The sequence below is a fragment of the Triticum dicoccoides genome, chromosome 3A, assembly GCF_002162155.2.
Source record: "Triticum dicoccoides isolate Atlit2015 ecotype Zavitan chromosome 3A, WEW_v2.0, whole genome shotgun sequence".
Lineage (NCBI taxonomy): Eukaryota > Viridiplantae > Streptophyta > Magnoliopsida > Poales > Poaceae > Triticum > Triticum dicoccoides.
In genome coordinates this window covers 676419488-676444297 of record NC_041384.1, presented here as the reverse complement: position 1 = coordinate 676444297, position 24810 = coordinate 676419488, and the positions used below count along the sequence as shown (strand labels likewise).

Here is a 24810-nt window from a genome sequence, read left to right as displayed (position 1 = left end):
TTAAGGCCCACCCTAGGTGCGCCCCCCCCCCCCCCTCTCCCCCTTGGCCGCAACCCTAGATGGGTTTGGGGGCAGCCGCCACCCCTAGGGAGGCAACCCTAGATGGGGGCACAGCCCCTCCCCTTCCCCTATATATACTTGAGGTATTGGGGGCTGCAAGACACACGATTTGATCTCTCCCTGGCGCTGCCCTACCTCTCTCCTCCTCGTCTCTGGTGGTGCTTGGCGAAGCCCTGCTAGAGTACCACGCTCCTCCACCACCACCACGCCGTTGTGCTGCTGCTGGATGGAGTCTTCCTCAACCTCTCCCTCTCTCCTTGCTGGATCAAGGCATGGGAGACGTCACCGGGCTGTATGTGTGTTGAACACGGAGGTGCCGTCCGTTCGGCACTAGGATCTCCGGTGATTTGGATCACGACGAGTACGACTCCTTCAACCCCGTTCTCTTGAACGCTTCCGCTTAGCGATCTACAAGGGTATGTAGATGCACTCTCCTTCCCCTCGTTGCTGGTTTCTCCATAGATAGATATTGGTGACATGTAGGAAAATTTTGAATTTCTGCTATGTTCCCCAACAGTTATGTTTATCCACAGCTTAAAATGCCAGGTCATAAAGGGACTATCACAGTACATGGAAGTAGAAAGATTTCTTTGGAGTGTGAAGAAGGCGATGTGGCTTATGCTGAGTCGGTTTGTGCCACGGAGGAGTTAAAATTCTATAAGGAGCAAGTTTATCCGGCAGACATGACCTCTTTAAAAAAGCCAACTACGGAGCATGATCCAGCGTTGAAGTTCAAATTGGCGACAGACACTAAGATGGTTGACTTTGTTCCAAACAATTCAGCATCAGCGCTAACCTGGATCCCAAATAGGAAAGCATGCTCATCGAGTTCATGCGTGAGAATTGGGACATCTTCGCATGAAAACCTTCTGACATGCCAGGTGTACCGAGGGAACTCGCTGAGCACACACTCAACATTGATCCTAAGTTCAAACCGGTCCGGCAGTTCCTCTGCCGTTTCAATGAGGAGAGATGCAAGGCTATAGGTGAAGAGGTAGCCCGTCTGTTGGCTGCTGGGTTTATTGTCGAAGTTTTTCATCCAGAGTGGTTAGCCAATCCGGTGTTGGTTCTTAAGAAAAACGGCACTTGGCGCATGTGTGTGGACTACACAGATTTAAACAAGGCTTGCCCTGCAGACCCCTTTGCTCTCCCTCGCATTGGTCAGATAATTGATGCTACGGCGGGTTGTGACCGTTTGTGTTTTCTGGATGCTTACTCTGGTTATCATCAGATCAAAATGGCGGTTAAGGACCAGGAGAAGACAGCCTTCATAACTCCCTTTGGAGCCTTCTGCTATGTTTCCATGCCCTTTGGACTCAAGAGTGCCCAGGCGACTTACCAACGATGTGTTTTGAATTGCCTTCATAAACAAATTGGGCGCAATGTTCATGCATATGTGGATGATATTGTGGTCAGATCCAGAAAGGAGGGGACATTGATAGATGATCTACGGGAAACCTTTGACAATCTCCGGGTTTACAAGATGATGCTCAATCCAGAGAAGTGTGTTTTCGGTGTCCCGATAGGCAAGCTCTTAGGCTTTCTGGTTTCAAACAGAGGCATTGAGGCTAATCCGGAAAAGATTGCAGCAATTACATCCTTGGCTAAACCGGCGTGTATTAACGATGTTAAACGTCTGGCCGGCCGGTTTATCAGCCGCCTTGGAGAGAAGGCCATCCCCTTATATCAGATGCTCAAGAAAATAGATAACTTTGTCTAGAGTGAGGCAGCTAGCTGAACCGCCCGTGCTTGCAGCGCCGATCGATAAAGAGCCATTATTATTATATGTGGCTGCTAATGGCCGGGCTGTTAGTGTAGCCATTGTGGTAGAGTGCAAGGAGCCTGGCAAGGAGTATCTAGTTCAACGGCCGGTTTATTATATCAGCGAGGTGCTCATTGAGTCAAAGCAGAGGTATCCACATTGGCAGAAACTGGTGTATGGGGTGTTTATGGCAAGCCGGAAGCTTAAACACTATTTTCAAGGCCATCCTATCACAGTGGTCAGTTCAGCTCCTCTGGGCGACATCATTCAAAACAGAGAGGCAACTGGCCGGGTTGCCAAGTGGGCCATTGAGCTTGGACCTCATGGGCTCAAATATATACCCCGCACAGCGATCAAGTCCCAAGCACTCGTGGATTTCATCAACGATTGGACGGAGTTACAGGCACCTAAAGAGAAACCAGATAATACATATTGGACTATTCATTTTGATGGGCCCAGACAGTTGGAGGGCTCGGGGGCTGGAGTCGTATTAACTTCCCCACAAGGTGACAAGTTTTGTTATGTCCTCCGTTTAATGTTCCCTTGTACTAACAATGCAACTGAATATGAGGCTTTACTCCACGGCCTTCGGATGGCTAAAGAGATGAATTTGAGCCGGGTTAAGTGCTTTAGTGATTCAGATCTAGTGTCTAGCAGGTGTCTGGCACTTGGGATTCTAAGGACCCACTCATGGCTGCATATCAGCGAGAGGTGGACGCAGTGGCTAGTCACTTTAAAGGTTATCAGGTGGACCATATAGACCGGCGGAAGAATGAAGCGGCGGACGCTTTAAGTCGTCTTGGTCAATGTAAACCGGTTCCGCCCAATGTCTTTCTTGATGTGTTGCACAATCCGTCAGTCAAAATACCAACCGAAGAAGATTTGGCTATTCCTGATCCGGAGGCTCAGTTGGTGGCAGCTCTGCATGCCATACCGGATTGGACGATCCCATATTTGGATTACATGAACCGGGGCAAGTTACCAGATGAGGAAACGTTGGCTCGACAGATAATCCGGCGTTCCAAGTCCATGACCATACTCAACGGGGAGTTACATCGTTACAGTGTTTCAGGAGCAATTCAGCGATGCGTTTCTCCTCAAGAAGGTCGTGAGATTTTGCGAGAAATCCATGAAGGGGATTGCGGTCACCACGCCGGTTCAAAGTCATTGGTTGCCAAAGCTTTTCGCCACGGTTTTTACTGGTTGACGGCACATGCTGATGCGGAGGATTTAGTCAAGAGATGTGATGGATGTTAAAAAATTTCCCGCCGTGCGCATGTTCCGGCTCAAGAGTTGCGGATGATTCCAATTATGTGTCCGTTTGCAACTTGGGGGCTTGATATGGTTGGACCCTTCAAGCGCTCTAAGGATAAGAAGACCCACCTGTTAGTAGCAGTTGATAAATTCACTAAATGGGTGGAGGCAGAGCCAGTCAGCAAGTGTGATGCAGCCACGGCGGTTCAATTCATCAAAAAGGTGATATTCCGGTTTGGCTTTCCACACAGCATTATAACAGATAATGGTACTAATCTATCAAAAGGGGAGATGGAAGAATTCTGTCAACGTGAGCACATCCAGCTTGATCTAGCATCAGTGGCTCACCCCCAATCTAATGGTCAAGCGGAAAGGGAAAATCAAGAAATTCTACGGGGTATCAAACCAAGGCTTATGGTTCCCTTAAAGGGGACGCCGGGTTGTTGGGTTGAGGAGCTACCTTTTGGGTTATGGAGCATCAACACCACACCCAATAGGTCTATGAGTTACACACCTTTCTTCATGGTTTATGGAGCGGAGGCAGTTCTTCCTAGTGACATCCGTCACGATTCGCCCCGTGTGGCAGCTTATGTTGAAGCTGATAATGAGAAGGCACGTCAGGATTCTCTCGACCTGTTGGATGAAGAGCGTGATCTTGCAGCAGCACGTTCGGCGATTTATCAACAAGATCTTCGACGTTATCACAGCCGCCGGGTTAAAACTAGAACCTTTCAAGAAGGTGATTTGGTGCTTCGGTTCATCCAGGATCTGACTGATATGCACAAGTTATCCCCCCCTTGGGAAGGACCCTTTGTGGTCAGCAAAAATCTGCACAACGGATCTTACTACCTCATTGATGTTCGAGAGCATGAAGACTCACGTCAATCGGAGGAGGAGACAAAGCGGCCATGGAACATAGCTCTCCTTCGGCCTTACTATACTTGAAGCCATAGGCTCTTCATCTGTACATATTTATGACAGTGTATATATCATATAATAAACCGGAGCCTCCGTTATAAGCGGGGTATCTGTTCTTTCTTATATCATTTGTGTGCTTTTACAAGTTAACTGACAAAGCGGAGTCTTTGTTAAGCCGGCTTTAGCAGCTGCATAGAGATAAAGAAAATCACTAGGGGGCTTGGTCATGTTTGAACCACAGCTACACCTCTTGATGGGCATTTCAGCCACAAAAGGAAAATTTTGTGGAGCCAAAGAGAGTGTTGTACACAGTACAGACTCAAACATAGGCGCACACTGAGCATCGCTCACAAAGTTACTTGGGGCTCTTTTTTGCAAAGCAACAAAGAGTTTGAAAGGACCCTCGTAATTGGCTATCAAGCCACGGCTTGGAAGCCTGGTGTATTCACCTAAAAACCCGGGTTAGCCTGCCTTCATCAAGTAAGCCACTCCTGTCCAGGTAATCCTGGTATGACCCATCGAACGTTTGACAAGTCAATCTTTTATAGACCCTGAACTTGTCACAGTTAAAATGATGATTGGTTAATTGGAGGCCCATCTTAAAAGGCTTTGTTAAATGGTTTAACTCAGAGGCCTGGCAGCCCATGAAAAGCCTCGATTTGGAGCCTGGCAGCTCGTAAAAAGCCTCGCATATTTTCCTATTTGAATTTTGTTTATTGAAAATCATAAGTATTTTTTGATAAACCAGCGTCCTTGACCCAGCTTGCTTTTCAACTACCAGTTGTTGGCACATGATCAATTATAAACCGGTGTTCATTGACCCGGTCTAGTTTGACTAAATCACCAGTGTTATAAAGAAAATCTGGTAGTTATATAGACCAGCATTATGAAGATGAAATTATCAAATGTCCCGGATTGGTGTTAACACCTTTGCCGTATACACGTTTGGTCAATCAATGAGGTATGTTCTGTACATTACTTTTTGTACAAACACTTGATTATTCATCCAAGTACTATATACTTCTTGGATATTATGACACGTCTAGCGGTAAACCGCTAGACACTTTTAAGTTTTTGTACCCAGGAAGGCAATTCATCATGGGTTATGCATAAATATATCCCGAAGGGCGGCACAGATTGTCACAAAGCATTACGAAACATGCTCGATGGCATGGCAGATAAACAGAGTTTCAGCTATCCTATTACATGAAGCTTCAAAGCGGCTCAAACAGTGCCATTGTTTTTCACAGTAGCCATATAAACCGGCGACCGGATCAGGACTCTTCATCGCGACGGTTTGACGGTTGTGGATCAGTTGATGTAGGCACTTCTTCATCCCTCCCCAGACGCTGGAAATCAGCCGTTGACCAATCGATTCCGGTTAAAGCTTGGAACACTGCTTCCTCATGGATAAGATTGGAAGGGTTAATATCAGGGGCGTAAGTGTGCTTACAAATCGGAGGCACAAGTTCTTCGACTTCATGGATGTCGATCGGCTGTCTTTTCCCTTCTGCATCATAAAACGGTTGAAAATGGGACAAATCGGTATCCTCAGCCAACTTGCTGGCCGCTGGCCGCATCTGTTTGGTCAGCCGCCGAAGATCATCATTGTCGAAGTTTGAACCGTCTTCTTTAACGCCTGGGTATCCTTTAATGATATCCTCCGCTTCAAGGTCTGGAATCCAGGCCTTGGCTCGTATAAGGGCGGTTAAAGCTCCTGCCCTGGAAGCGGCTCTCTTTAACTCGGCAATATGGGCTGGTAACATGCCTAGCTTCTCAAGGGTCTCCTTAATCAAAGTTGGAGCCGGTTTGTTATAAGCCGCCGTACTAATGGCCCGCTGAGACCCAGAGTATAGCTGCTCAACCAATGTATATGCCGCTTTGAGCTTCATCCGCATATCTGCACCAAGATGAGCGATCCGAGTGCCTGCCAAAGATTTTATCAACATTTTGGTCAGTTTTAAGATTCATTGACTGGCGCAACATACATAAGCAGACACTTACCAAAGATAACAGAGGTCATCACATTGATTTGGCGTTTCAAACCGGCTAGTTCTTCAACCACTGGTTTCAGGGCTGCCTTGGCGTCTACAGCTCTTTTGGTTAAACCGGTTTTTTCGGTTTCCCATTCAGCACGCTCTTGGTTGAAGGATTCTTTCAGCTTTTCCATTCCGGCCAGGGCCTGGGTCAGCTCCTCTTTGGATTTTGCAGCTTCGGCTTGTTAAGACTTCACATTTTCTTGCAAGTCAGAATTTCGGGCATCTTTGCTTCTTAGTTCAGCCTGCAACATTGAAGGTCTATTCAACAAACAACATATTTATGCATTAAGTATAAAGCATATAACAAGTTATACACTTCATACTTGGGGGCTAATGCCTATTTGCTCTCAAATACTACACTCTATACAAGTCTCCAAAACAATCCAAGCATTATCCTTGACACTTGGGGCTAATGTGCGTCTATTCTAAAATGGCTATGTGAATTAAAAACCGGATTAACTTGCCAAGTTAAACCGGCCTTTGGGGGCTATGCTGCAGAAAGTTATCTAATTTTTTCAAGATGAGTCTTATCTATCATTGGTGACACGCCATTGCAAGGATCAATGATGGGATGCTTGAAGTGTTACAAAGACCCGGTTTGTGATTAACAATCATAAAACGGCCCTTGGGGGCTACTTGGGATAGTGTTTCAGCTATAAATCAATATACAAAGGGAGAAGAATTTACCTCATATCGCTCTTTCATCAAGTTCACCAAACCGGCTTCATAATCCCGGTTTCAGTGCAGACGGTTCAAGAAGCCGGAATGAAGCTCACCAGCGTTAAGATGAGCATAGTTTGATAAGTCGCTGCTCCATTTACCTTTATCCCTGGCAATTTTCTCTTCTTTGGCACTATGCTGAGCTAAAATGACGGGATGGCCAGGAGAGCTGTGGCCTATTCCAGTAATAATAACATCATCACCTTGGCCTTCAGGATTTTTGGTTGATGATGCTAGAATTTCAGTGTCTTTCACCAGACTAGCCCGGTTTAGTTCTGCCGGTTCAGTATTGAGTGCGGCAGGCTCAGCATCTGTTGGTTCGTCGGTATGTTGGCCTTCAAGGGGCAGATCATCAAAAGTAGCTTCAGGATGGGGGCCTTCCGATTCACCAGTCTGTTCTGGTTCACCTCTTGGTTCTTCTTCTTCGGCGACAGGGTCTTCTGGCGGATTGGTGACCCGAGCTTTCTTGTTGGGTCTGGCTTTGGCCCTGCAAACAGAATAAAAAAGGATTAACATCCTACTCAAAGGATTCAGGGCGCATTGAAAGGAAAGGTTTTTACAACTCACCCGGCCACAGTTTTCAAAGGGGGGAGTTGAGTTGCTGTCGATTCACCAGAAGAGGAAGGAGGTGTTATCTGATAATTTGAATCGGACGGATTAAGAGGCTGTCTGAAATAACCTTCCTTGGGGTAAGAATGGTCAGAAGTAGGAGAGACCTCAGACCGGCGCTTCTAAACCGGAGTGTCAGGTAAACCGGCTGAAGTGACATGTTGGCCACTGTGCCGGGTTGTCCGGCAAGCTTCATGCTGTTGAGTCTTCAAAATAAATGTTGGATCCAAGTGAGCAATAGGATGAGAAAAGCTTACTTTCCGGATTGCTTGGTGAGTTTTTTGTGTTGGCATAGAGTCTGAACCAGAGGAAAGGGTAATTACCTCTACGTCATCAGCTTGACTAGCTTCTGCATCCTCCTGAGGAAGATCATTGTTAACAAGATGCATAAAAAGAGAGCCAAGTGAGTCAAGTTCTACCTCAACTTCTGGATCATCAATATCATCATCAAGCTCCATATTAATTCGGTCAGCCGTTTTCCGCTTTGACGTCTGTTTTACGGCTTTGGTCTTCGGGCGGGATGGCTTGACCGCTTTGTCTCCAGTCGGCTTTGCCACTTTTTCTATGGATTTCCATTTCCAGAAGGGGTCATCACCCTATACATATAAAGAAGAAGGGTTACAGGTTGCATAAGTTCAAGATATTAGAGATAAAGAGGGAGTATAATGCTTACAGCAGGCGGTTTGTTCTTGACATAGAAGGGACTAATACCGGTTTGACTACAGACCAATTCCGATTCATTCAGAATCTTCTTTACACCTTCAGTAACTTCTTCCTCAGATAATTGGATGTTGCAATGGCGTTGACGGTCATCAACCTCACCGGTATATTCGCACATTAAACCGGGACGCCGGCTTAGCGGCAAGATACTCCAGGATATCCAGCAGCGCACAAAGTCCACGCCTGTTAAACCGTTTGCCATAAAGGCCCGGAGCTTGGCGAGTTGAGGAGCGTATTTCGCCCTTTCTGAAGAGCTCAGGCGTTGTGGCATTGGGTGAGTATTGGATAGTCTGTGATCACGAAAGCCGGGGAGGGGATTTTCATCCTCAGGCGAAGTGTCTCTGCAATAAAACCATGTTTGGTCCCATTCCTTTGGGTGGCTATGATGTTTGGCATGAGGAAATTCCACTTCTTTCCGCTTTTGAATCGAGACACCACCAAGCTCTGTGTTCAGGCCATTTACAAACTCTGTGCGCCGGTTTAAGTAAAAGAAATCCTGGAACAATTATGCAGTTGGTTCTTCTTGTAAATATACTTCACAGAAGACTTGGAAGTTGCATAAGTTGGAAACTGAGTTGGGACCAATATCTTGTGGATGCAGTTGGAAGCTGGCAAGCACATCTCGATAAAACTTTGACCCTGGCGGTTTGAAACCACGGCCTATATGGTCAACAAAGACCACCACCTCACCCTGCCTCGGGGTCGGAGGATTTTCTGTTCCTGGAACTCGCCATTTGATCTCAGTTTTCTTAGGCAGAGAGCCAATGCTAACCATCTCATTCAACTGAGCCTCGGTAACCCGGGAACGAGCCCAGTTGCAGGCAGTGAATTGTTTGGCCATTGCAAAGCGAACAAACTGAGAATGAAAGGCCGGTTTATAAATTACGCATGATTATATACAAGAGACAAGGGAGTAAGAAACATACTGATATGTGAAATGGTACAACCCGGAGACCAATGCAATAAGAGAAAAAGGTAATACTAGCGAAGGATTACTCAGACACTGTTAAACCGGAGCATAATTATAAAGGTAAAATGCTCCTCCGGTTTATCAGAGGGCTAATGGCATAGACTGCTTATACAAGGTCAAACCGCCTATATTGGTGCGAGGAGAAACGGATCTCACAGGAACATAGAAACAGATCTCATAGTGATATATAAAGCTTTCGGATCTAAGATAAGACAGAAAATCAAAACTAATTGGATCTTGAAGGGGTGCATAACTGAAGCAATTTATGACAGACTAGATCAGTTCTTTGCGCATAAGGATTTGTGATGACCATGGTAGGTTAGCTATGGCAAGAGATACGTCAAGCATGAAGTGTCCATCTACATACTAAAGGAAGAACAGGGAAGAATAGCACTGATGAACTTCGGAAGAACTGCAAAGAACGTCGAAACCCTAGAACAGATCTGTGGCGAAAAAAGCAGAGAACTTACTGGAGCTGGTGAGGAAGCGGAAAGGCGCCGTAGTATTCTGGTGCGTTCAGGGTGATGCAGCGGCCAGGGTCGGAGCAGAGGCGACGGTCGACGGTAGCGGCGGAGCTCCAGAGGCTGAGCGGCGCAAGGAAGACGACGCGAAGAGGCACGGGGGGGGAGGTGAAAATGACCCCTCGGTCCTATTTATAAGGCGAAGCGATAAAACAGCAAGTACGGGAATAGAGGAGCCCAAAAATGGATAAGTTAATAAAGGTGTCGCCTCAATGACTGAATATATATTAAATGAAGGTAATCTCCGACATTAATGGATGGATGACATCAGGGCAGTTTATCATAATTTTGAAGTATGACGTCACGGCGGTTTACAAGATCAAAAGTGAAGATAGGAGAGAAGATTTTTTCTAAGTGTGGAAGATTGACATGAACAAGTTCAAACCAATCTGGGGCCTCATGTTGGGGATATTACTACTGGATGTAAACCGGCCTTATGTAGCTGGGTTGACTCTTTGAAGATTAGAAGCCCATGAAGATGTAAGATAATGGTGCTTTAAGGAAGGCCCAAAGGCGGGTTACAACCGACCTAGTCATATAACTTGTATAGTAAGATAGGAAGAGTAGAGACCAAACCGGACACGTTTATGATTCGGCTTCGGGACTCTGTAGCCCGGCGGGCGTCAACCTATGTATATAAAGGGACGACCCGGCCGCGGTTTAGAGACGGACAACAACAACTCGAGAGCCAGACAAAGCGGATTCGCTCCCTGGTCTTCGAAACCCTAGCAATACCAATCACAACTAGACGTAGGCTTTTACCTTCATCGAAAGGGCCGAACTAGTATAAACTCCCGTGTCCTCTTGTCCGGTTTAACCCCTTTAAGCTAACCCATTGCGATGGCTCCACGACTAAGTCCTTTCATGAGGACATCTGCCGTGACAAACCCACGACAATGACCATACCCTCGATATCACTTCTCTCTTTTCTTGCTAGTTGTCGCTCTATCGCTATGTCGCGCTACCTATTACTTGTTTATCATGCCTCCCATGTTGCCATGTCAAGCCTCCGACCAACCTTCCTAGCAAACCATTGTTTGGCTATGTTACTATTTTTGCTCAGCCCCTCTTATAGCGTTGCTAGTTGCAGGTGCCTTGCAGGTTGTTCCATGTTGGAACATGGATATGTTAGGATATCACTATATCTCTTATTTTAATTAATGCATCTATATACTTGGTAAAGGGTGGAAGGCTCGACCTTATGCCTAGTGTTTTGTTCCACTCTTGCCACCCTAGTTTCCGTCATACCGGTGTTATGTTCCTTGATTTTGCGTTCCTTACGCGGTTGGGGTTATGGGACCCCCTTGACAGTTTGCCTTGAATAAAACTCCTCCATCAAGGCCCAACCTTGGTTTTACATTTTCCTATCTAACCCTTTTCCCTTGGGTTCTGCAGACCCGAGGGTCATCTTTATTTTAACCCCCGGGCCGGTGCTCCTCTGAGTGTTGGTCCAACCTAGAGCCACTTGTGGTGCCACCCCTTCACCTGGGGTCTTCGGTTGCTGTACGTAGTGTTCATCCGGTGTGCCCTGAGAACGAGATATGTGCAGCTCCTATCAGGATTTGTCGGCACATCGGACCGTCTTGCTAGTCTTGTTTTACCATTGTCGAAATGTCTTGTAGCCGGGATTCCGAGACTGATCGGGTCTTTCCGGGAGAAGGAATGTCCTTCGTTGATCGTGAGAGTTTGTGATGGGCTAAGTTGGGACACCCCTGCAGGGTTTAAACTTTCGAGAGTCGTGCTCGTGGTTATGTGGCAGATGGGAATTTGTTAATATCCGGTTGTAGAGAACTTGACACTTGACTTAATTAAAACGAATCAACCGCGTGTTTAGCCGTGATGGTCTCTTTTCGGCAGAGTCCGGGAAGTGAACATGGTTTGTGTTATGTTTGAACGTGAGTAGTTTCAGGATCACTTCTAGCTTCACGACCGTTGCGTAGCTTCTCATCTTACTCTTATTTGCATATGCTAGCCACCATATTTGTTTAGCGCTTGCTGCAACTCCACCTCATTACCACATCCTACCCATAAGCTTAAATAGTCTTGATCTCGCGGGTGTGAGATTGCTGAGTCCTCTGATTCGCGGATACTTCCAAAACAGTTGCAGGTGCCGATGATACCAGTGTAGGTGACACAACCGAGCTCAAGAGGGAGTTCGATGATGATCTTGGTCGATATTATGTGTCTTTTCCGGTTGATCAGTAGTGGAGCCCAGTTGGGACGATCAGGGATCTAGCATTTGGGGTTGTCTTCTTTTATTTTGGTTCCGTAGTAGGACCTTGATTGTACTCTGGATGATGTATGTTTAACTTGTTATTTGTGTGAAGTGGCGATTGTAAGCCAACTCTTTATCCCTTTCTTATTCGGTACATGGGATTGTGTGAAGATTACCCCTCTTGCGACAAAAACCACCATGCGGTTATGCCTCTAAGTCGTGCCTCGACACGTGGGAGAATAGCTGCATCGTGGGCGTTACAGGTGTCTAAAGATTGGATCTGTGCTTTCTGGAACTTGCGGCGGCTGGAATTGTTTTTCGTCGACTTCCCTAGGGTTTCTAGAATATTGTGGGTATTTATAGAGCAATGAGGTGGTGCGGGAGGCCACTGCCTTGTGACCATGAGGTCAAGGGTTCGAGTCTTGGAAACAACCTCTTTGCAGAAATGTACGGAAAGGCTACGTACAAAGGACCCAAAGTGGTCGGACCCGTCCCCGGACCCTGCGCAATCGGGAGCTACATGCACCGGGCTACCCCTAGGGTTTCTGGAATATTGGGTATTTATAGAGTAAAGAAGCGGTGCGGGAGGCCACTGAGGTGGGCACAACCCACCAGGGCGCACCTGGGCCCCTAGGCGCGCCCAGGTGGGTTATGCCCCCTCGGGGCACCCCTCTAGTACTTCTTTGGCCCATCATGTGTCTTTTGGCCCAGAAAAATTCTCCAAAAAGTTTCGTTGCATTTGGACTCCGTTTGGTATTGATTTTCTGCGAAGTAAAAAACAAGCAAAAAACAGCAAATGGCACTGGGCACTATGTCAATAGATTAGTCCCAAAAAAAGATATAAAGTTGCTATAAAACGATTGTAAAATATCCAAGAATGATAATATAACAGCATGGAACAATCAAAAATTATAAATACGTTGGAGACATATCAAGCACGATCTACACCGACTCTTCTTCTTCCGCTGCACTCTGGAGTTGGTAATGATTGTTGATCCAACTCGTTATGCATCTTCATATTGATCTTGGTGATCGTAGGTGCGAAATTCTTTTGTTGTCTACTTCGTTTCCCAACACAACCAAGCCAGCCGCATGGGCATGGATGCCCGCCCGCACCTGAGACGCACACTTTGCCAACGAACGCCATGCCTCCCGCTGTAGGGTGGGGCTCTCCATGTGCTGACATGTGTTCCTCTGCATTTTTTTTTAACTTTTTAGTGATATTATTGATTTACCGCACAAGCTCAGCGTAATGATGAAAAGAGGCTTCCCTCGCTTTATATTATAAAGCAACCATCACAGCATTACATTCGAGCATATCAATACAAACAGACGCCACCACCTCACACAACACACACCCAAGACAATATACAAAGGCGCCTGGCATCGACAAACCACACCACCGACTACCAAGCAAACTATAGATGTGCGAAGAAGACTGTTTGGAGCCGACGGAGACCTCCACCATGAGAATCCACAACGGAGAGGTGAGACGGACAACGGCGAAGCCAGGACTCCAAAACGGTGCCTTCCAGAAGGTTACGACCACAGATAGTAGCCATTGCCCGATCACGTAGATCAAGTTTTCACCCGGAGCATGACAAAAGGAGTGAGAACGCCGCGCGAGAGCCTTCAGGAAGGATATGATGTCAACGGACACCGCCACTGTCAGCCAATACAAGGATTGGGCAAGTGATGTACTCCGACCCTCACAACCCTCTGTTGTACCCTAACTCTGTCAACCACCCGCAACCAAGTCAGCCGCGTGGCCATAGTTGTCCGCCCGCACCTGAGATGCACACTCCGCCACAAATGCCACGTCTCCCACCGTCAGGGCGCCGCCCTACATTTTTGTTAATAAAACCCTAAGAATATTAATTTGGAAAACAATTTAGTTTTGGAGGTTTGACACTTTTGTCATTTATTTCAGAATATTGCGGAGTGAAGTGATGCATCAGGACATGATGGTTGCAAAATAAAACAACAATTAATTATTTTGGTTAGGGTATTACCCAGGGATGTTACAACAGAGTTGTGAGCGCCGGGCGAGGCGGTATGTGCGGTGACGGTCAGCAGCATCACGCTAAGAACGGGCACAACCGGTGCCGCAACGACACCAGTCAACGATATGATTCAGAGCGACAGCGTTGCTGAAGTCTTGTGCTACCACGGCGAGTCTCATGCCAGGCACGAGTTCGGAGAGGATGTGCAGGCGCGAGGGGATGTCAAGAGGAAGACGATGACTGAGTCTCACGCGCAATCCAACGGTCGAGGAAGGGACGGATCGATCAACCAACGGTGAATAGGATTTTGAGTCGCCACACGTAGTACAGGCAAATTTCTCCTGCCTCGCTATCAACACAGCAAGGCACCCGTAAAAAAAACAGCAAGGCAAATTCGCCATGCTTTCAGGGCATCTCCAGCCGCACCCCCAGGAAGGCCTTCCCAGGCGATTTTTTCGCGCCAGCGCTAAAAAAACGACCCAGTCGCGTCCCCAGAAACCCGATTTTCGCCGGCCTGGGCCGAAAACAGCGCCGGCGGACCCAGGCCGAACCCGGCGAGCTGGGGGGCGCCCGGAGGCGAACTGTTTTGGCGCGAAACAGCCGCGGGCCCGCCGCGTCAGCGACACGGCGCCTCGCCTTCCCCCAACGGCCTCGGTTCCCGTGGGGAATCAATGCCAAGGCTGCCGCCGGTCAGCCTTGCCATTGATTCCTCATGGGCGGCGCATCACGGGACGACGTGCCGACGCCTCCCCTCCCTCGCACGCGTACACACGGGTGCGGCTCGGCTATATAGCCGGTGGCCTGCACTCGTCTGTGCCCACACCAGCCCCGTCCCTCGCCGCCGCCCACCTCCTCCCTCTCCCTACCTCTCCCGAGCGCCGCCGCCCAACCCCTCCCTCTATCTCTCTACCTCTCCCGAGCCCGCCGCCATGGCGGAACGCTACCCCGGAGACGAGGCGGCGGCCAACGGCTTCGGCCACCGTTTGCTCCGCGAACAGGAGTCCTGGCTCCTGTTCCAGGCGAACATCCCGGCGCCGCCTGACATGCGCGCCGGGCAGACGGGGTGGAGGCTCAGCGCCGGGGGAGTGCTCATTCCCCCGTTGCCCGACGCCATGGCGAAACCGAAGTACTTTGTCGAGGAAGTCGAGGTTGTGCGCGCCTCCCTCACCGACGCCCAACTCTCCCTCCCCCAGTACGCCGCCGACAATCACGCGGCTTGGGCGGCGTATTTCGAGCGCCGCCAGCAGCAGCGCTTGGCGTCCATCAACGGCGTGCCGGTGGTTGGCGGCCGGCAGAACAACGAGGGGCGCCACCTGTGGTGGGGCGTCCCCGGCCGCACACTCGAGGGCGTGCTGACGTACCTCGAGGGCGGCAACGACCCGCCGTTGGCGTACCCAGCGAGGGCGGCCGCCCCGGCGCAGCACCAACGCGCCGGGCCATGGGCGCCAAGGAGGTTCGGGTCCTCCTCCTCTTCTTCCTCCTCCCGATCTTCATCGCACTCCTCCGGCTCTCCGGCCCTGCTCGGCGTCAAGGCCGAGCCCGCGGCGGAGACGCCGCTCGGCCGGCGCACTCGCAGCGCCGGCATCATCATCAACGAGGGCGGCCGGCGCGCCTACTCGTCGGCTCCTCCTCCGCGCTTCGTCAAGCCAAAGACGGAGTCGGGGCTCGCGCCGGTGAAGAAGGAGCCGGCCGCGCCGGTGACGACGGAGCTCGACGACGACGCCGCCGCCCTGGAATGGGCACGCAGGGACTCCATAGCGATGGAGAAGGAGCGCCTGAAGAAGGCGAAGGAGCGCCAGCGCGCCGCCCTGTTTCGCTTCGCGGAGCGTCGACGCGGCCGCGACGAAGGCGGAGTCGTCGTCATCTGCGACAGCGACGACGACGACGACGATGCGCCGTCACCAGTCCGCCATGGCGACGCCGGGCAGGGGTCCAGCAGGGGCGCCCGCGTCAAGGAGGAGAAAGCCGACGACGACGATGGCGGCGACTTCAGCCAGTTTTTCCTTTAGATTAGTTTATGTATATGTGCTATGTAATGAAAATCCGCGAACTTCGCTGAAATGTGCCGAAATTTATCGTGTTTGGTCGAAATTTATCGTGTTTGTCCGAATTTTATCGTGTTTAAGCCGAACTTCGCCGAACTTCTTTTATTTTAAAATATACCTGGGGGCGGCCCTGGGGCCCGCGGCTGGGGACTAATTCGCCCCCAGGCCCAATTTTTGCGCCGGCTCACCCCCAGGCAGCGATTTTAGGCGCCCCCTGAAAGACCAACGGCTGGAGATGCCCTCGGTCGCAGTCGCACCCAGCGACAACGGGGAAAGAAACGAAAAAGCTGTGGACCACGCGAGCCACAACAAATCCTTGCCCTCCGCGGTATCCTTATCCTCGCGAATTTTAACTACTTTCGGCTAATTGGGCCTCACCAGGATCGGTGCAGATATTTGGGCAGGCAGGCAGGCGCCGTACGTCCTAGCTGGAGCCCTCCGCGGCCACACGCTCCAGCCTGGCTCGGAGCACTGCAACTGCAAGCAGTGAGTCACTGTCTCTTTTACAGCGTGGAGCCGGGTGGATGAGGACGGGAACAGTCAGCAGTGGATATGTACCGCGCGTCCCTGTTTCAAAAGCCAACGGTCAGGTTCATCCCCCGCATTCCTAATCGGGAGTTTTACTAAGGTTACCTGGTCCGGTGGGTGCGGTGCGCTCTCCATTTCATTGATTGATGAGCTTTATAAGAGAATCATCGTCTATTGGATCTCCCAGGGATCTAGACCCACCTTGCAGCGTCTTTTTCTGCTTGACACGCACACCACCCACATGAGTGGGGTGGATTAAAAAGTGGGACAAGTGTATATTCGTCGGGAATCCCATTGTATTATATTATTAGAAAAATAATTAGCCAGTCATGCCACGCGAAGGAACTGAATAAAATGTTACTGTGTGCGCGTAGGCGTAGCAAAAAGCCCCAGGGGATACCGACGTTCTCGATTCCCATTGGTGGGGGTATGCAGCTGCTTGGGAGCACAGGATGTACAGCGACCCGTCAAGCACATTTTTACCCCACGTCACTCACCCCCGCGACCCGTCCCGTTCACCCCTCCTCCCCCACGGTGGCGGACCCGAGTCAGAGTTCCCCTCCCCGCCTCGCACCGCCCCGTCACACTCCGTTACCCCTAGCAACCACCGAGATACAAAAACAGAGCGAGAGACGAGCGGCGGACGGAGGAGAGGAGACTGGTGGGATGGCGCGGCGCGGGCGTGTGGAGCTGCGGCGGATCGAGGACCGGACGAGCCGGCAGGTGCGATTCTCCAAGCGCCGCGCGGGGCTCTTCAAGAAGGCGTTCGAGCTCGTGGTCCTCTGCGACGCCGAGGTCGCGCTGCTCGTCTTCTCCCCCGCCGGGAAGCTCTACGAGTACGCCTCCTCCAGGTGCATGCTCTCCCCTCGCCACCGCGCTCTTATTTACCTGCTCAAATTACTTACTCCTCTGCACTCATTTACGCCACGCTAGTGCTCCAATTCGCCCGACAGAATCCGCGGCGTGCGCTCGGTAGATTTGCTCCGATTTCAATCTGTTTTCCCCTTAGCCTCTCGTAGTAGCGTAGCATACGGCTGCTCTGCGCGCGCACGCCAGATGCTCGAGACAATCTCCCGCAGGCTTTCCACCTTGCACGGACCTGCTTAGCATCCTGGTTTCTTATCTGTGCATTGCTAGTATTGGTACCACCACCTTGCATGAGCATGAGCAGGTGTTCTGCTTTTGCTTCGTTGGAGAGAAAAGCGTGGTCTTGTACTGACCCGGGGAAGCTTCTCCAATGGCGTGGACCGCGTGCTCGTATTCTTCCGCCTACGACGCTTGAGCCTGTTGCCTTTTGTTGGCTCCTGCATGGTCAACCAGCGCATGCCGCCCGCAATCCCGCATGGTGATTATGATTTTTGTTTGCGCGTCCTCCTTGAAAGGAGACGAATTTCGCGGTCGCCAGATGCCTAGAGTCGAATCACCAGAAGTTAAACGTCGGGCCTATACTGTTGAGTTTAACTGAAAATCATTACTTGAAGTAAGACAGACAACACCTATTTTATTTTTTACTCCCTCCGTCCCACAATATAAGACAATTTTACAAGCTATGTTAGCTTGCAAAAATATTTTATATTATGGGGCAGAGAGAGTAATAGATAGAAACACCGAACATAAGGTAGATGCTTATGCGCACGCACCCTCAAAACACTAATTGAAGACCGTAGTTGTGATACAAATTTGGACGCTGATTTGGTAAACATGGTTCCACACACACTTTTTATGAATATTAAATTCAAAAAGAAAAACTAGATACAATATAAATTTACTTTTTTTTGTAACATACATAGTCAACCTATATACTTGTGTATGAAGTTTAATGAAGAAATGACATTTGTGGTATTTGTGGCAAAAATGACAAAAGCAAAACTATATTAAAAAACATTGTTTGATGAATAGTATGGTCCTGTCGAGGTTGGATGCGTCGATGCCAAATATCGTGGGGATCCCCATTTCTGTTTGTTCAGGGGCTAAAACACTCCGAAAGTTTTCAAACCAAGACACAAAGTTTTTTGTACCCAGGTTCAGGCCACCAAAATGGTGTACTACCCTATGCCCTACTTGAGTTTTTCCTTTTATGTATCATGGATTACATGATGAGCTCTCTTTCTCTCTTTCTCTCTCTCTCTCCCTCTCCTCATTTATGAACTACTCTTCTATCTTCTTCAAAGTTGCAAACCTTTTGCACGGCCTTGGTCCTCCCCTTATATAGGGCGGGGGGAGGGGGATAGGGGGGCACCGCAATACCTTGCTGGAAAGCATGCCACAAACGATCTTGGGCGACCTAGTCGGTGCTACCCACGTGGGCCCGTCAGAGGATAGGGTGGTGGGCCAGGTGGCGTTGACGAACTGAGCCGTGCTAGCTATACATAGCTCGCCAGCTCCCACTCCTGGCGAGAGAAAGCCTAAGACATGGTTAATAATACAGCCAACGGTCGGCTACAAGGAGTTGCCATGTCATCTAGAGCCAAACTCATAGCCGACATGTACAATAGTAAGTTTTAAATGTGTACTACTTTATTAATAGTTGGCCCACCTCATATCCTCACAAAGTGTCTTGGGTCTCGTGTTGTAGTCGGCTACTAACCAAGAGCCCGCTTCTTTTCTCTCTCTTCTTCAACTAAGCAAAGATATAATATTCTATTCATTATAGCCTGCTTATGTCACCTTATTGTACTTGCTCTAAGAGACATGCTGAATCCAGCGGAGTGATAGGCAAAAAAGTGACTTGCACATGCCAGGTTCTTGATACGCGGCAGGCCATATCGCCTCAGTTCAGAGCGAACTGGCTTACTATTCATAATCATCATAACTGATAATTCGTAGGTTATCATAAACATGCAAGCATAGCTATTAATGCGCATGTCGGCCTCTGATCTCATGGAGAACCCGAAGGGAAGCGACCAAGCATATACTTGATATTTTGCCACTTACAAGCCCCTCAAATGACCCGAAGGCGAGGATATATAGATTCCTTGCAGCAATTAGAGCATGGTTAATAATATAGCCAGCTGATGGCTATAAGTAATTGCCATGTCATTTATAGCCATCATGTTATGGCCCCTCCTACTACATCAGCTACAGCAGGCGCTGCTACTTCTACGACCAAGGCCCAGGCTGAGATTGAGGCCCATGGCCGACCGATGCGGGCTCGCAAGGGGAGTGAGCGGTACCCGGCCCATAGCTGGGTCACTCGCTGATCGAGAGGGTTATGTACCTGCGAGCGTGGAGAGGGAGGCAGGTTGGAACAAGACACAGGCGGCGGCTGGCTTCCTCCTACCCCCAATTCCCCTTCCTTCTTCCCTAGAACCCTAGCTTGTATCCGGAAATTCAGTCTGTAATCGAGGAATTATCCTGAACCTTAGATCAAGAGCGTAACATTTGGTATCAGCAGCCTTTCCCACCCACCACCAAACACTGGCAGGCCGATTTCCCTCCATTATCCAGACTCGCCACGGCAAGGCAACAACCATGGAGGAAACCAACAAAGCTCCGACGGATCTGACAGCGGCCATCAGCGCTATGTCAGCTCAGATCAGCGAGATCCACCCGGTGGTTCTCGAACTCCAAGGGTGGAGACCGGCAATTGAGCGATCGGTGGGCGATCTGCGCGCCGAGGTGGGCGAATTGCGGCAGCAACTCAAGGAGATGCGGCCGGCCCCCGCGCTGGCGCAAGACCCGGCACCGGCACGGGAGAAGGATCTGGTGCAGCCGGTCCGCCTCGCGGATTTGCCTCCTCTCCTTCCAGCAACCGCCGACCTGCCTTCCCTGCTTCCACAAGTGGCGGACGCGCGCCTTCCCCGACCCAGCGACCACCTTTTGGTTCGCGGTGGCGACGGCCACGGGCCTACTGGCCACGGCAGGACTTCAGATCACCGGGGGATGTCACCGAGGGAACAAACCCCTAGGGCACCTCCGGTCACGGGTACGCTCGATTCTCAGCTCCACATCAGAGAGAGTTCATTCATGGCAGACAGGAGTTTTGGGTATCATCGGTTTCCACCACCACCTCGTTTTGATTTTCCATTGTTCGATGGTGATGGGCCTAGAGCTTGGCAACTTAAGTGCGAGGCTTATTTTCGTGTGTGCACTTTGAGTCCGGATACTTGGGTTAGCTGTGCCACGATGTACTTCATCGATGGAGCCCTGTCTTGGTTACAGTCGAGCAAGGCACACTTGCATTTTCGCGATTGGGGGCCATTTGCGGATGCTGTGTGCGCCCAATTTGGTCGAGAAGAGTGACAACAATAATAATGACAACAATAATAAAGGACGAGCTAGTGACAACAACAACCACTCGAGCCAGAACCGTGGTAATGACAACAATAATCATAAGAATAATAAGTGCAAGCATTGAGTTTGTTGCCTTTACTAATCAGAACAAGGGCAAGGGTCAAAAGAAAGAGTGGGTGCCTAGTAAGAAGGCAGATTCAGACGAAGAAATATTGGACAAACCATGTCAGATTTGTGTCACTAAGGATGCAGAAGGAAACCTTGTTCTTCCCAAGCACACCACTCGGCAGTGCTGGTGCTGATTAAAATGCTGTCTAACAAGTTAATGCCATCGGAGAGCAAAGAAAAGGAGGAGGATGATGATGACGTAGCTCTAGTAGGTGGGTTTCCAAGAGAGCATGGTGTACTCTTGATCTTTGCAGATCCGAGTGCAAGCGGGTGCTCAAGTGCGTCAAACGGGAGAGGTCAATGCAGTTAAGCCAGCACTACCCAAGTACTTGAACTGGTCGAAAACGCCATTACATTTGACTAGTCGGATCATCCAGCTCATGTCCCGACTTCGGGTCGACAGGCATTGATTTTCAGTCCACTTGTTAATGGGTATCAACTGATAGACGTCCTCATGGACGGCAGCAACCGCCAGAATATCATATACACTAGCACCTTGCAGCAGATGGGCATTCAGTTGTCAGCGTTAGTCAGATGTGAGTTCGTGTGTCATCCCAGGAAAGGAGGCCCAATCACTCGGCCAAATTTCCCTGGAAGTGGTGTTTGGCAACCCCAAAACTTTCGGAAAGAAATTATGATTTTTGAAGTGGTGGATTTCCAATGTGTCCATCTTGTGATTCTTGGTCAGCCAGCGTATGCGAGGTTCATGGCCAAGCCATGCTATGTTTATCTCAATTAAAGATGCCTGGTTCGAACAGAGTTATAACCATCATTGGGGATAGGAAGAGAGCTGAAAATTGCATGCAGCGCGGTTTTTGTCATTGTGGATGAGTAGATGGCAGAGGTAGAACTCGATGAATATAGAAATTAGCCGATCCTAGTGAACTTATCTACCAAGAAGCCAATGTCAGAGGCCGCCTTTCAGTCTCCCATGATACCCAGAAGTTGCAAGTTCATCCGACTGACGCAACCAAGACCGTAAATGTGGCGAAGGGCATAGATAAGAGATAGGAAGACGAGCTCATCCAGTTCCTCTATGAGAACTGGGACATCTTCGCATGACAACCTTCTGACATGCTTGGTATTCAAAAGAAACTTTCTCAGCACAAGCTTCATTTGGATATGAAGGCTAAACCCATCAGGAATACCAAGATTAATGCAAGTCAGTTGACGAAGAAATAGCTTGGCTTCATCCTCACTATAGTGCATACTCGCGAGACAAACGCAAGGCAAAGATTCATGACTTCTAGAAGTTGGTTAGTTGTCTCGCGGCCCTCAGTTGGTTCATTTCCAGACTCGATGAGAGAGCTTTGCCTCTGTATCGACTGATGAAGAAATTTGATAAATTCAATTGGACAGATGAAGCTTAGGCAACTTTTAAAGATTTGAAGAAGTTATTGTACACTAGACCAGTATTAGCCGTGTCGAGTGAAAAAGAGCCTCTGCTCTTATACATTGCAGCAACCAATCAGGTAGTTAGCATCGTGCTCACAGTCAAGCATGAAGAGGAAGGAAATGCTCTGAAAGTTCAAAGGCCCGTTACTATGAAGTTTTTTAACCCCTTCCAAGCAGTGTACCTGCATTATCAGAAGCTTGTATATGGTGTTTTCCTTGCTGCAAAGAAGTTGGTTCATTACTTCCAAGAGCACTCGATCACAATCGTAAGCGATGCGCCATTGTCAGAAATCTTAAACAACCGGGATGCGACAGTCTGAGTGACGAAGTGGGCCATAGAATTGTTGCCTCACGACATCAAATTTGAAGCTAAGAAAGCAATTAAATCTAGTCCTTGCAAATTTCGCTGCCGGCTGGAATGAAGCCCAGCACCCACTCGCCCAAATCCAGTCGGATCAAGGGATCATGTTTTTTCGATGGTTCCAAGATGTTAGCTGGCATGGGGGTTGAAGTGGTTTTGATTTCCCGAAAAGGCAATAAACTCAGTTGCGTGCCCCAAAGTCAGTTTACACCCTCAAACAACGAGGCCGAGTATGAAGCTTTGATGTATGGTCGACGCATGGCTATTTCACTTAGTATCCACCGTTTGCTGGTTTATGGGGACTTAGACCTAGTTGTTAACCAGGTGATGAAAGATTGGGATGTTCGTAGCCCCTCAATGGCAACATATTGCACTGTAGTCAGGAAGCTTGAGAAAAAAATTGAAGGGCTAGAGTTGCATTATGTACCGCGGATTGTGCGTCGCTCTAAGGCTTATACTGTTATGAATGTTGAGCTGTATAAAGAAAGTGTTACATGAGTGCATCAGCGTTGTGTCCCCTAGAAGAAGCAAGACAAATCCTGGAAGAAATCTACTCGGGTACATGAGATCACGACGCGCCCTCTCGGGCCTTGGTAACAAAAGCATACCGAGCTGGTTTCTTCAGGTTAACTGCTCATGCTGATGCTCAAGACATAGTGGAGAAGTGCACAGATTGCCAGTTTCACGCCAACAAGCCTCATAAGCTAGCTTCCGAGCTGAAGACCATTTGGCTTACTTGGTCATTTGCAGCTTGGTATCTAGACATGACTGGGCCGCTGAGAATGGCATAAGGCGGCTTTAGTCATTTATTGGTGGCAGTCAACAAATTTACCAAGTGGATTGAAGCTATGCCTATCAAGAAATTGGAATCCAAGACATCCATCAAGTTTATGAAAGAGATGATTTATCGCCTCGGTATACCTCACAACATCATAAAAAAATGATGTATTAATTTTGACTCAGATGAATTTAAAGAATTTTGTTGGTCCCAAGGCACTTGGGTTGACTTTGCTTCAATAGCGCACCCGCAGACTAATGGAAAAGTTGAACTGATCCAGTGGAATGATACTCAAAGGCTTGAAGCCACGATTGTTGAGAGACTTGGAACATTGAGTAGGCGCTTGGGTCATAGAATTACCATATGTTTTATGGGGCCTAAGAACTACTCCCAATCGTTCCACCAAAGTAACTTCGTTTTGCATGCTCTACGGAGCGAAGCAGATATGATGAGTTATCTTATTCATGATTCACCCTGGGTGAAATTTTATAATGAACCGGAAGCTAAAGTAGCGCAATAGGATGGCCTCGATATCCCCGAGGAGGAACGCGAGCTAGCCCTTGTCCAATCCATGTCTACCAGCATAACCTATGTCGATATCACATGCAGCAGGTGCATGGGCGTGCATTAAGCGAAGGTGATCTCGTCCTCCGATTGGATCCTCAAATGGAACAGAAGGTAGCCCCTCTATGGGAAGGGCCATCCATCATCTCCAAGGTGTTGAAGAATGGTGCTTACCGATCGTATCACCTTAATAGGAAGACTGGAGAACCAAGGGTGTGGAATATTGATCTCCTCCACCGTTTCTTTACTTAAGTTGTACATAATTTTTGTTTCACAAACTTGTGCCTAGTCTGTCTTGATGAATAAAACGTTAAGTTTTGTACTTATTGTCTCCGAATTATTTCAATTAAGTGTTTTTTGGTATTCATGCAAAAGAAAATCAAAGTAGTGTTCTTCACTTGGGACTCGAGATTATGCCGCACTCGAGGGCTACTCCATCCGTCGATTCAAGCCACATTCAGGGGCTACACCATACTCGGATGCCACACCTCGCTCGAGGATTTTCCCCTTTGATCCGATTGCAGTTCACTTGATGTTAATTTGCACTAAAGTTGTTGCCGGTGTTACCTCCAATGTTCAACCCAGTGGGTGCAAATCCTTCACGTGTCTTTCTTTCTTTCTTATCTAAAAAGTTCGAGTAAGCCGATTGGATCAATAAGACTCTCTCTTTGTTTCCAAACTTAGTCGCAACATGTCTGCCTCATTGGTCAAAAAGAGTGTGTCAGAGTAATCCAATCGGGAAAAGAACCCAATTGTAAGAGAGTCAAAGAAAATATTCATAGGAAAATCATACGCTTGCCTAGTCTTGGATCCAATCTTCCTCTCAGGTGAACCATTTGGGAAGGTTATCATTGTGTAAAAATCTTAGGCCAAAGGCATCATAGGCAAAGGCACTTCCTTCACAAGGTGCTAATTAGGCCGGAGAGGAATTTTTGGATGCTCTGCTC

At 48.7% G+C, this 24810-nt stretch overlaps 1 protein-coding gene across 1 annotated transcript in view; it reads left to right on the top strand.

Annotated features, from left to right (window-relative positions):
• The first annotated feature begins 16862 nt into the window (after window positions 1–16862).
• The window catches only part of LOC119270127 (MADS-box transcription factor 51-like), a 36432-nt gene continuing 28484 nt past the window's right edge, over window positions 16863–24810 (top strand). Inside the window, exon 1 of the mRNA XM_037552100.1 lies at window positions 16863–17215. Coding sequence (XP_037407997.1) covers window positions 17031–17215 — 185 coding nt within the window. The 5' untranslated portion in view covers window positions 16863–17030. The remainder of the gene's footprint in view (window positions 17216–24810) is intronic.